Here is a 12,288-nt window from a genome sequence, read left to right as displayed (position 1 = left end):
AACATTGTAAAAAACCTTTCTAGTCAGTGTTTTTCTGCTTTTACCCTCTCTCCCTCCCTCTCTGTCTCTTTCCCCCTCTCTGTTTGTCTGTCTCTCTTTCTCTGTCTCTGTCTCTGTCTCTGTCTCTCTCTCTCTCTCTCTCTCTCTCTCTCACACACACACACACACACACACACACACACGCAAAAATGTATTATTTCTTTTTAAATTGGATTTTTTTTTATTGTCAGGGTAGATTAACTAACATTCAGATTAGCGCTAGTTAAAGTACGTCAGACAGGATTTCCTCAGTTGGCCAGGTTAGGAAGATAGGAACCAAGCTTCCAGAAGAGCTTCGTAGATTCCTGCCTCCCTCACATCTTCGCTTCTTTCCTGCTACCCCACCTAGGCCTGGAAATTTGCAATAAACCGCAGCTGCCTAATTATGAAGCCCCATTTGGGGAGGAGAGTGTGTGTAGCTCTCTGATATACCTTAACTGCATTAATACACCACGGGACAATGGAGAATTGGCTAAAGCTTGCTTGAACAATGACGTTTGGTTACCTGTACCCTGCCTTTCCTGCACCCCTCTCATTTCCCCAATCCAGTGAAAATTGACCACACATAAAATTTCTCAGGGACTTTGTACATTATACCACTACTCAAGCACATGTATTTGCTTCCGTGTTTTCCATCCCTTCATTGAGGAAAGCTTTACCACTCTAAAAACCTAAATGTACATATGAATGTATGTATATATATTTGTATCTTTATACATACACTTTTAATCATGGTTAAGATATCATTTTCCAGTGCATCTGGTGCTCTGGAGTTATTCTTTAATATCGCTATTCTTCTTGGCACTGATCTAATAAGAGTTCTGAAACCTGCTAAGTAAAATCATATGTGGAAATCTTCAATACACATCTTTGTGGCTTTGGGGAAAGAGGGGAATTAGTGTGAAACCTGGAAATGTGTATTAAAGAGAAACCCTACATTAAAAAAAATTAAGTAGCTGTCTTCAACTGATAAATTAATCTTGAAATTCTAACCATAATTTTCAAAATAACGGCATTGTAAGTGTTGCCACTTTGAAGAAAAGCAGGCATGGCTTTCACTGAACCCTGCGAGGGGGCCCCGTGAAGAGCCCCACGCCAAGGAGCAGCCATTTTGGATTTTCCTTCATCTAAGTAGCCTTCCCTCCCTGGCCACTTTTAAGGGTTTTCTTTTTATCAAATTTGAAAGCCTATTTAACAGGCTTTTTGGTTCAAAATGAAACTATAAAAACCCACCAAGAGGATCTTTGTCTTTAAACAAAGTGAGTCCCAGATGGTTGCAGAGATTCTGTGGTTTCTGTGAGAGACAGCCAAATCCTCTCCTAAATCTCATGGGGCCCAAAGGTTCTGAAACAAGAGCACTGAGCACACATTGCCAGGCCTGGACACATCGGAATAAGAACAGAGTTAAATACTGCCTCAGAGTTTTCTATTGTTTGTTCAAAGTTGGGCAATGCTATGGCGTCATAAGGCTTATCATGAGTGTCTAGTCTACATATGCTAGAGAAAATCTTGTGTTCATATTTCAGTGGACTTCCATGTTTGTTATTTTGAAAATATTGTTTTAAGAGATTATAATGTCCAGAGTATCTAGGGGAAATGTAACAGTTAAGCATAGCTTGGTTTTTACAGATGTGTTCCTTCTAAAGAAAATTCAGAGGAGTAGATAGTTGGAAAATAAATGTTTAAGAAAATGCTAAACCTCACTATTCAAATAATGCAAGTTGAAACAACAATGACTTTAATTTTTGGTCTGTCAATCTAGCAGATTTGCTTGGGGTAAATAATAGTTCATAGTTGCTCACATTTTTTGTGTGTGAATAATAGTTTTGTTTAAAATGATAGTTGCAAAGTCCTCCTAATGACATAGGAAAATTTATCAATTAGGATGCTTTCAGCTTGAAGTTACAAAATAGGGTTTTTAATCTTCATAGCAAGCTAAGGAGGCAGATACTATTATTGTTCCTTTTTTATGTTTATTATCTCACATAACAAAAAGGAAGAAGGGAGACTCGGATGTTGGTTAGTTAATTAAGCAACTCAGTACTGTATCTGCTTCTCTGCTGTCCTCTTGAATTTGCCTTCCTGTCCTCAAGATGGCTACAAAAGTTATATCCTCTCCTAACATCTTCCATGGCAGAAAAAAAAAACGAGGGTTTTCCCTTCTCAAATTGTCTCCCTTATTATCAAAGAGTAAAACCTTTCCCAGAGCCTTTTAGCAGTCTTCCCTTTTTATATTATTTGCCAAAACAGAGCTCCATGTTCACCCCTAAACTAATCATTAGCAAAGAGGTAATGGAATTACCACAATTAGCTTGTACCAAACCATATTCTGTTTTCTTAATTAGTAGGTATTAATTTTATGAGATACAGACAGTCAGGATGGTGAGCAACACAGACTCTGGGCCAGACCATCTGGGTAACATCAGGAAAGTTATTCACCATCTCTGTGCTTCTGTTTTTTTTCCTTGTTAAGATGAGGAGTCATTGTAGCACCTGTTTTATGTGGTTGTGAAACAGGAGGGAAGGGGGCAGGGCACAACCTTTAAAAGAATGACATAGCCATAGGACATGACAAAGACTGTTTAGAACCAACTGGGTCCAAGATGGCAGAAGATTCGACTTCCAGTAGACCTTGAGCCTCATTATACAACTCATTGTGATACATTAGCGTGCTAAATGACACACCTACCAGCACCATGACAGTTCTGAGGCCAACCATAAAAGGTCAAAAAGTGGGCGGTGGCCCAATTCCTGGAAATTCCCACCCCTTCCCCAAAACAGTTGGAATAATCCTCCCACTCATTAGCCCGTGATATTACCCAGCCTATAAAAACTAACCACGCCACATTTAGAAGCTCTCTCGCCTTCTGAGATGGCCCACACTCTGTCTGTGAGTGTGTTATCTCTCTAAATAAATCCACCTCTTACCTATCACTTCATCTCCAAATTCTTCTGCGACAAAGCAGGAACCTTAAATTCACCAGGAATGGTTGCTGTGAGAATAAAAGAGATAATTTGTGAAAATACTTTGTATCAGTCATGGTTCTCCAAAAAAAAAAAAAACAGAACCAGTAGGGTGTATGTGTGTACACACACACATATACATATATACGTACGTAGAGAAAGGGAGGGAGAGATTTATGATAAATTGGCTCACACGATGATGGAGGCTGAGAAGTCCTAAGATCTGCCATCTGCAAGTTGGAACACCAGAAGAGCTGATGTGTAGTTCCAGTCCAAAAGCCAGCAGGCTAGTGTACCAAGAAGAGCTGATGTTTCAGTCCATGTCCAAAGGCTGGAAAAGACCAGTGTCCAGCTCAAGCAGTGAGACAGGAGGAGTTCCCTCTTACTCAGGCTCTTTGTTCTTTCATGTCTTCAGTTGATATGATAAGGCCCACCCATGTTCAGAAGAGCAGTCTGCTTTAGTCAGTCTACCAATTCAAATGTTAGTCTCATCTAGAAACACCTTCACAGACACACCCAGAGTAATGTTTGAGTAAAATATCTGTGCACCCCATGGCCCATTCAAGTTGACACATAAAATTAACTGTCATATCCTTAGACATACATGCTATACATGTATTACTTAGTATACATTTTATAACCTGGAAAAATATTACAAATAAGGAAAACAGTATGTGACAGTCCTGTCTTCCTCAGTCCTGGTGAAAATTCATATTACACAGGATTTGCTTTCTAAAAGTATTCACTGCAGAGGAGTAAATTTTGTGTTATCTTTTCAATTTCCACCAATTTAAGAGATATTTCTTAATGCCTGCTCTGAACTATACTCTTAGCTGGATGAAAAGTTAAATAATACATGGGTTTAATGGATAATTCTGTGTGTTTTATAAAGATAATGCTTCTATGCTGTAAGAAAAACCTGAATAAGAGAAAATATAATTAGGCTTCTGACTTAAAAGTTGTTTGTATTATCAGTTTATACAGAGATTTTGTATTGCATAAGAGTGCAATAAACGCTTGGAAATCAGCCACAGGGAATAAATTGATCACAATTGTCATCTCATCCGTGAGAGCTGAAGTCTTGTTTCCAGTCCCCTTCCTTTTTGACTGCTACGTTGTTCAATACCATCCACCACCACCTTCCAGTCAGTCTCTTCTCTCGTGGCTTCAGCAACCCTGCATTCTCCTGACACTCCTTCGTCCCTTCTCTGACTTCTCACCCTGAGTCTGTACCTAAAGTCTTGGTCAGTTACTGGGTTTGAGCTTCCACCCTCTTTTCCAGGTAAACTGTCTTCCTGTCCGCACACATTTGTGAGGCTTTAATTTCACAAGTCTTCCATCTCCAGTCCCACCTTCACTCTCAAGCACATGACCAGCCTTTGCAGCTGGGCATGGATCCTGCCTACATGTCTGTCCTTTGAATTCTGCAAACTCAACATGACCAAAGCAAAGTCCCTTCTCTTCTTGGAAGCCTCTTTTTCTTCTTGTACTCTCTAAATAAGCTAACGATTTCATTTTCTTTCCATTAAAATCAGCATAGTTTACTCTGTCTGAACAAGGCATACCTTGTTTTATTGTGCTTTGCTCTATTGAGCTTTGCAGATACTACGTTTTCATCAGTTGAAAGTTTGTGGCAACCCTTCATCAGTTGAAAGTTTTTGGCAACGCTGCATCAAGCAGTCCAACAGCATTGGCTCGCTTCGTGTCTCTGTGTCACATTTTGCTAATTCTCGCAATATTTCAAACGTTTTCATTTATTATTATCTTTGTTACAGTGATCTGTGATCAGTGACCTTTGATGTTACTATTGCAAAAAGATTACAACTCGCCGAAGACTCAGATGATGGTTAGCATTTTTTAGCAAAAAAATTTTTTTAATTAATGTATTTAAATGTTTATAGATATAATGCTTTGAATACTTAATAGATTACAGTATAGTGTAAACATAACCTTCATACGCACTGGGAAACCAAAAAATTCATCTGACTCCCTTTGTTGCAATATTTACTATATTATGTTGATCTGGAACCAAACCTGCCGTATCTCCAAGGTTTCCCTGTATTTCCAATTCATGGAATCTGAATTGATGAAGTCTTATTGATTGATGGATTGATTGATTGTCTTTCAGATTATCATCTGTGGAAGACAGATTATCTGCAGTTACTTGTCTCAAAGCATAGAACTAAAAGTCGTTCAGCATTACATTGGTCAAGATGGACAAGCTGTGGTCCGAGAACATTTTGACTGCCTCACAGCCAAACGGAAATTGCCTTCGTACATACTAGAAGACAGCGAACTGACCGAGTTGTGTGTGAAGGCCAAAGGAGATGAAGATTGGTCGAGAGACGTGTGTCTGGAATCCAAGACCCCTGAGTATAGTGTTGTCATTCAGGTATGAGAAGTAGTACAATCCAGAATAGAGCAGCTTTAAATTTTTAAATTTCTCGTTACGTTCTTTATTCAGTACAGCACTTAATTTATTAATAAATGACATATACAAAAGAGGGGAGGCCTGAAATAGTATAAAAAGGCTTTGAATATTATTTCTCAAACTTTTTCGTCCCCATCCCACGACAACACGTTTGTATCAGTTCCAGTCGTTCTCGTAGCCAAGACTCTACCCCTCCCAGATGGAGATGATTTATATCTTGAAAAAGATTCTGATGCACAAGGGCTTTGGAGGGACGGGAGGGAATAAAGGGTGTCCTCCCCACTTGAGAAGCCTTATGATGATCTGCTACTTTTTTATCTCTTTCTCAATCTCCACCATCATCACTTTCATTCCCATAAAGGACAAATCCTCTCTTTTGTTCTCCCACTCACTCTTATATCAGTCTCTCCACATACAAATCCCTTCATCTTTACGGAAAGAATTGGCCCCATTGACTCACTGCACATTCACTTTATGCCATAATGAAGTCTGTTTTTGCTTATTCTTTTTTTTTAAATGGCTTTTTTCTGTAACTTTAAACTTTTTGTATCCTCCAGATGGATATTATATCTGTGCCTTATTTTGATTAATTAGTAAACTGTTTAGTATTTAATAGAACCCTTTTCTATCTCATGTGCAGGTGCCATCTTCAAACAGTTCTATTATTTATGTCTGGTGCACAGTTTTGACTTTAGAACCCAGCTCTCAAGTGCAACAACGAATGGTAAGTGCTTTCTAATCCTAAAATATGGCATATGACTTTGACCTTTCCTGTTCTGAAATAAATTAAGGTCAGAGTGACCCAGGGAAGAGATTTATTACAAGTTTGTTTCAGCGTCAAACAGCTGGAATACTGCAACAAAGCAAATATGAAAGTTGTTCTGTCCTTTTATTTTTATAGATTGTGTTCAGCCCTCTTTTTATCGTGAGGAGTCATCTTCCAGACCCCATTATCATACATTTGGAGAAAAGAAGTCTGGGATTGAGTGAAACACAAATTATTCCAGGAAAAGGACAAGAAAAACCACTGCAAAACATAGAACCTGACCTTGTACATCACCTAACATTTCAAGCAAGGTACTGGGAAAGTCCTTACATTTTCTTAAGGGAGATTCAGTAGAAAAGTAACTTTGTCCTACTGAGGGGGTAAGGGAGGATAGAGTTTTTTGTATGGTTTCTTATCTTATGAGAATGTTATTTTTAAATTGCCCTGCCTAGTATTCTCTTATTCTCTTATACAGTTTAAGATAAAATTCAGCCCCTTTGGATATAAATAAGAGGGATGATCAGAAAATGTAATTGACACATAATTTCTGTAGAGGAACAAGAGATCTCCACCCAAGCATTGGGGAGGAAAGGCCACGGCCCAGATAATTCCCCAAACTGTGTCATCATCCCTAAAGCACCAAAAATTGACTCACTCTCACCAAAAAAAAATATTGGTCTATGATACATCTGATAATCATTCTTGTTTTTTCTTTCCGTTTCCTAGAGAAGAAGATGATCCTTCACATTGTGCTGTTCCCATCTCAACATCCCTCATTAAGCAAATAGCCACTAAGATACACCCCGGAGGCACAGTTACTCAGACCCTTGACGAATTCTATGGGCCAGAAAAGTCCCTTCAACCCACATGGCCCTATAATAAAAAGGACTCTGACAGGTAATGTTCTCTAGCAGTCTTTTTCTACAAACATTTCTCAATATTAAGAAATAAATAACCGTTCACAAAAATCTTAGAGACCATAAAAACATTTTAAAAAAGATGTTTGCATGTATCTGTCAGATTCTGACCTTTTATCACCTAGTAGATGTATTCCGTAGATTGCTTCATTCTTAATCTCGAACGTAATTGCATGAAAAGTTTCTTTCTCCTGGATGCAAATTTAGCATTGCATGACTCTGGTGTGAAGAGGTGTCATACAGGAGCGTTGTGTGTCTGGAATCCTTAAACACATTTCATGAATCCTGAAGTCATCATGTTTCATTGAGTCTCTTGGATGTGGTATTTGGCACAGGAATGAGCAGCTGAGCCAGTGGGACAGCCCAATGCGAGTGAAGCTGTCAGCCTGGAAGCCATATGTGAGGACCTTGTTGATAGAGCTGCTACCCTGGGCCCTGCTCATCAATCAGTCCAAGTGGGACCTCTGGCTGTTTGAGGGAGAGAAGATTGTTCTACAGGTTCCTGCTGGCAAAATTATTATCCCTCCTAATTTTCAGGTACTATAACTTTTTTTTTAAACTAATAGGAATTCTTTCCTTTCAACAACCAGCTTTTATTCTGAGGTTGCATTTATGTTCTTAACAGAATCAATCAGTTGTGGAAAACTGTCCTCCTAGATGCATATGTAAAGGGTATGGAATGTTCTTTGATATTCAGAGACATCTCAGATGTCTTTTTTTTTTTCCCCATCAGCAGTATTCATGCTTGAGTTATCATTAAATTTGATAACTTGTACTAGTTACATTCTCATTTCCATTGTGTATAGGATGTTTGACAAGTATTAGGATTTGCCTGCTCAGGATATGTTAAGAATATAGAGCCATATTCTGTGCTAACCCACCCCCTAGATATTTTTGTGGTTCTTACAGAAACTCTCAGAGATGCGCAAGATGGATAAGAGGTAAAGATTTCTCAACAGCTATTTTTGTCAAGGCCCCTTTTCCTTTATAAGTGGACTTGCCTGTCCATAATCATGGATGCCCCCCGTTAGTGATAACAGCATAGAATCATTAATAACAAGGGAAGAAAAACTTAATTGTAAAACAGAATTTCGTAGGAAGATTTTATATTCCATTACAGGAGAACTTTCTTGATAAGGCTAGCCCAGTTCAAGAAGGCACATAAATCTGTAAGAAAATAGAGTACAAGGAATTTCTAAATAAAATGTTTTCCTGATAGGGAATAATTTGAGAGTCCTTTTTTTTTTTTGAACTCCAGTTTATAAACATCTTTACCCAATTGCATTTTTCCTTTTTTTTTAAAAATAATCATATGATGTTACCTTAAGGAATGGGGATGTTGACCTACATGTACGTAGTGTTGCATATTATTCTTTTGTCAAATGAAATGAAACCTTCAGTTTTTAAGCCTTTGGTATATAGGGTAGTCACAGTTTAGATTGATGTTCTTTTTCCCTCCTTCAATAAATATGAATTCCATTGTGATTCAGAGAAAGCACTGGGAACTAAAATAAAATGTATGTTGCCATTACAAAATAAAAAGGGATTTGGTTGCCTAAGTAGACCTATTACATAATATAAAAAATTCCTACGAATTGAGGTAAAAATATCAAAGTTAAGAAAAATACTTTATAATTGAGGCATTACTTTTCCAGGAAGCTTTTCAAATTGGAATATACTGGGCAAATACAAACACCCTGCACAAGTCAGTAGCAATTAAACTGGTCCATAACCTGACATCTCCAAAGTGGAAAGATGGAGGTAACGGTGAAGTTGTGTCATTGGACGAAGAAGGGTTTGTTGCTGCCGAAATAAGACTTGGTGCTTTCCCAGGACATCAGAAGGTAAGATCAAAGTCAATAAAAGTCTGTGTGGCTCAGGGGATAGCATGCCATCCCTTCAACCTGTTTAAAATGAGTCTACCCTTTTCTTTTTTAATCCCTTTTTGGTATTACTTGTTCCAAACAATTTTTAACAGTGTAACGTGATTTCTTAGACCTCTCTGTTCTACAGTCGTTTTTTTTTTTCCTTTGCTAGTGATAAAAGCTGTGTCACATAGTTTATCCAATAACCTCTCTATTTCAGAACACTCAGCAGTCACTTGATTTATTGTATGTAGGGGAAAAAAGTGAACTTATTCCCAAATATCCACAAGTTGTACTTGGCCTCCTTGTTTTAGAGCAGGAGGTGGAGCTGCTAACATTCTGAGTATTGAGTGAAAGGACAAAGGCTCCTGCAGCAAAGGTTATATTTCTGGAAAGGGCACCCTGAGCGAAATGCTGTGGAGTTGTATTATTGAACAGCGGACTGGTACTCAGGTTATGAAGATGAATACCAAAAAAAATGAAAAAAAATAGTTATTGAACTAAGTATAAGTGGTGTGTGCTTTTCAACATGAATCTTTTCTAAAGTAGTATATGAAAACCAGTTAAGCTGAATAATATAGTAACAAATCACATTAAACTGTATGTATGAAGTAAGTATCATAGTGTACCATGTAGAAATCTCATGCTGTACTTAATGATATCTTCGTTATTTTAGCTGTCCCAAATCTGAAAAAGAAAGGATGCTTCAGCAGAGTAGTATAATTCAGAATGACCTTTCTCTGGGGAGAAGCTAGATTTTGACAGGCATCTTCAAAGAGCCTCCTGAGAAAAGTTAGGGTCGTTTGGTGACTTTTTAAAAATAAATTTCTCTGATACAAAGTAGTAGGTCTTCGGTATTCAAGGCTGGTATCCATTTCCTCAAAGTTGTCTGGGCAACACATGTTTATGCTCTGCCGGCCAAAATACTGTAACACGGGTGTAAATGGCAAAGAGCTGTAAGCGTGAATCACCCAAAGTTGAATAGTTGTAAGTTGAGAACTACCATCAAAACCTGGAAAAAAAGTTATGATATACAGTCAAACACCCAGTACCTCCAGCACCTCACAAAGTGGCCACAGCAAGTGCGAATAAATGTTAGTGAAGGAATGAATGAACTGTTGGAAAATATAATATTATTATATTTATATCTCATTATTCTCTAGTAGTGATTCTCAAACTTTTTAGTCTTTGGACCCCTTTACACTCTTAAAAGATACCGAGGACCTCCAAAAAACCTTTTGTTTATGTGGATTATGTCTATTTGATATTTATCAAATTAGAAATTAAAACAGAAAATTTTAAACACAAGAATTCACAAACATACATTTCATTAGCCATAAGCATGATGACATCACATGTCATATAGCCTCTGGAAACCTCCACTGTATGCTCATGTGAAAATTAGAGTGAAAAAGACAAATAGCATCTTATTATTATTTTAAAATTAGTTTTGACCTTGGGGCCCCCTGAAAGAATCTCAAAGACCATCTCCTCCAAGGGTTCCCAGACCACACTCTGAGAACTTTCTTGACGTTACCACTTGCTAGATGGATATCTTCAGGCAAGTAATACCTTCTCTGAGCATCAGTTCCTCATACAATGTGACAGGACAATGAGATGATACACACCGTGGTTAAGAGCAGCACCAGGGAACCAGTCTGCATGGTTTCTAATTCCAACCCTTAGACCCTCTTTATCTTTGTGACCTTGGGCAAGTTGCTTACCTCTTTGTGCCTCATTTTTTCTCTTCTGTAAAATGGGGATAATATGGTAGCTACCCCATGTGGGTGTAGTGAGCATTCTGTGAATTAATATGCATAAAGTACTTTCAGCAGGTGGAGCACAAGAAGGCAATATATGAGGGTCAGCTGTTACTGTTTTCTTCAACGTTGTCATCATTATTTAAGTTCTCAGAGCTCCCCTTGGTCCAGGTACACATTCAGTGAGATAGCTGCTAGGTGAGCATGAGGAGAAGGGGAATGCTGGATTGAGTTCTTTATGTTGAAAAGGATAAGCGACATCTGTTTATGTATAAGTGCTTTATAAATAAATATTTTGTGAGGGAATTGGTTTAATAACTTGAAAACAAGTCTCTGTCACTATACAATAACAGGAAAAGTAGCCGGTTTGCTAAAGCACCCAGTTGAAGAGTAAATAGTGACCCTTTTTAGGGACCAAGACAATTTTGAGACTGAAAGGGAACTCTACTAAATCCTCTGGAACAGAAGATAAAATTGATACTGTCCCGTGCAAACCAATGGATAAAATGACTTTTAAAAATAATCAAGAGGTTTTTATATGCCATATGATTTTTTTTTCCCTTTGGAAGCACCCACTTAAGTATCAGATTTAATTTGAATTTATGTATTATGTTCTGTTGTTTAGAAGTTGTTAATATTTTCATTAATTGATGAAATACATGATTGGTGAGTCAAAATACTCTAAAGATTGGGCAGAATAAACAAAAAAACAGTGGTTAGATGCCACGAAGTAGGTGGCAGTGCCTTAACTGTATGCGCCTCTTCCATCCTTGTCAAGGGGAGTGCTAACCTTCTCTCCTTTCATACAACACCCATATAATATTTTTAAAATGACTCTTTCCTCAATTGTCCTGCAGTTATGCCAGTTCTGCATTTCCTCCATGGTACAGCAAGGCATACAAATTATTCAGGTTGAAGACAAGACTACAATAATCAATAATACGCCGTATCAGATATTTTATAAACCACAGTTATCTATCGCCAGACCCCACTCTGGAAAGGAGGTAAGCAATTCAAAGATGATTGTTTTGTCTACGTTTTCATAAATGAATAATAATTACTATCAACTTTTTTTTAACCTGGAACAAATCAAAAGCTAACACTGAATATAGGTAAAAATTCATTTATTTTTGCTTTCATTAAAACCATGGATGCTGGGCTTCCCTGGTGGCGCAGTGGTTGAGAGTCCGCCTGCCGATGCAGGGGACACGGGTTCGTGCCCCGGTCCGGGAAGATCCCACATGCTGCGGAAAGGCTGGGCCCGTGAGCCATGGCCGCTGAGCCTGCGCCTCAGGAGCCTGTGCTCCGCAACGGGAGAGGCCACGACAGTGAGAGACCCGCGTACCGCAAAAAAAAAAAAACACACACAAAACAAAACAAAACAAAACCATGGATGCCATGGTGAGGTGAGCACTTCCAAGGTACTTAATGAGGAGACATCCTACCAAGCAGGAGATCCGGACCCACTGGCAGCTGGGTGCTGCCGGCCCCATCTGCCCCCGAGGCTGCAGCGCTCTCTGCCAGAGCTCACTAACACAAGGCCCCG

General features: G+C 38.5%; 1 protein-coding gene and 1 pseudogene across 1 annotated transcript in view; one reads left to right on the top strand and one right to left on the bottom strand.

The window, feature by feature from the left end:
• VPS13B (vacuolar protein sorting 13 homolog B) overlaps nt 1-12,288 on the top strand; it is an 816,084-nt gene that overhangs the window by 755,913 nt on the left and 47,883 nt on the right. The window contains exons 45-51 of the mRNA XM_024756522.1: nt 5,132-5,395; nt 6,075-6,158; nt 6,336-6,511; nt 6,927-7,097; nt 7,453-7,654; nt 8,773-8,961; nt 11,600-11,746. Of these exons, the coding sequence (XP_024612290.1) occupies nt 5,132-5,395; nt 6,075-6,158; nt 6,336-6,511; nt 6,927-7,097; nt 7,453-7,654; nt 8,773-8,961; nt 11,600-11,746 (1,233 nt within the window). The remainder of the gene's footprint in view (nt 1-5,131; nt 5,396-6,074; nt 6,159-6,335; nt 6,512-6,926; nt 7,098-7,452; nt 7,655-8,772; nt 8,962-11,599; nt 11,747-12,288) is intronic.
• LOC112407361 (uncharacterized) lies at nt 11,447-11,554 on the bottom strand (annotated as a pseudogene).

This window comes from Neophocaena asiaeorientalis, unplaced genomic scaffold (assembly GCF_003031525.2).
Source record: "Neophocaena asiaeorientalis asiaeorientalis breed wild unplaced genomic scaffold, Neophocaena_asiaeorientalis_V1.1 scaffold29, whole genome shotgun sequence".
NCBI lineage: Eukaryota > Metazoa > Chordata > Mammalia > Artiodactyla > Phocoenidae > Neophocaena > Neophocaena asiaeorientalis.
This window is presented reverse-complemented; position numbering and strand designations above follow the sequence as displayed.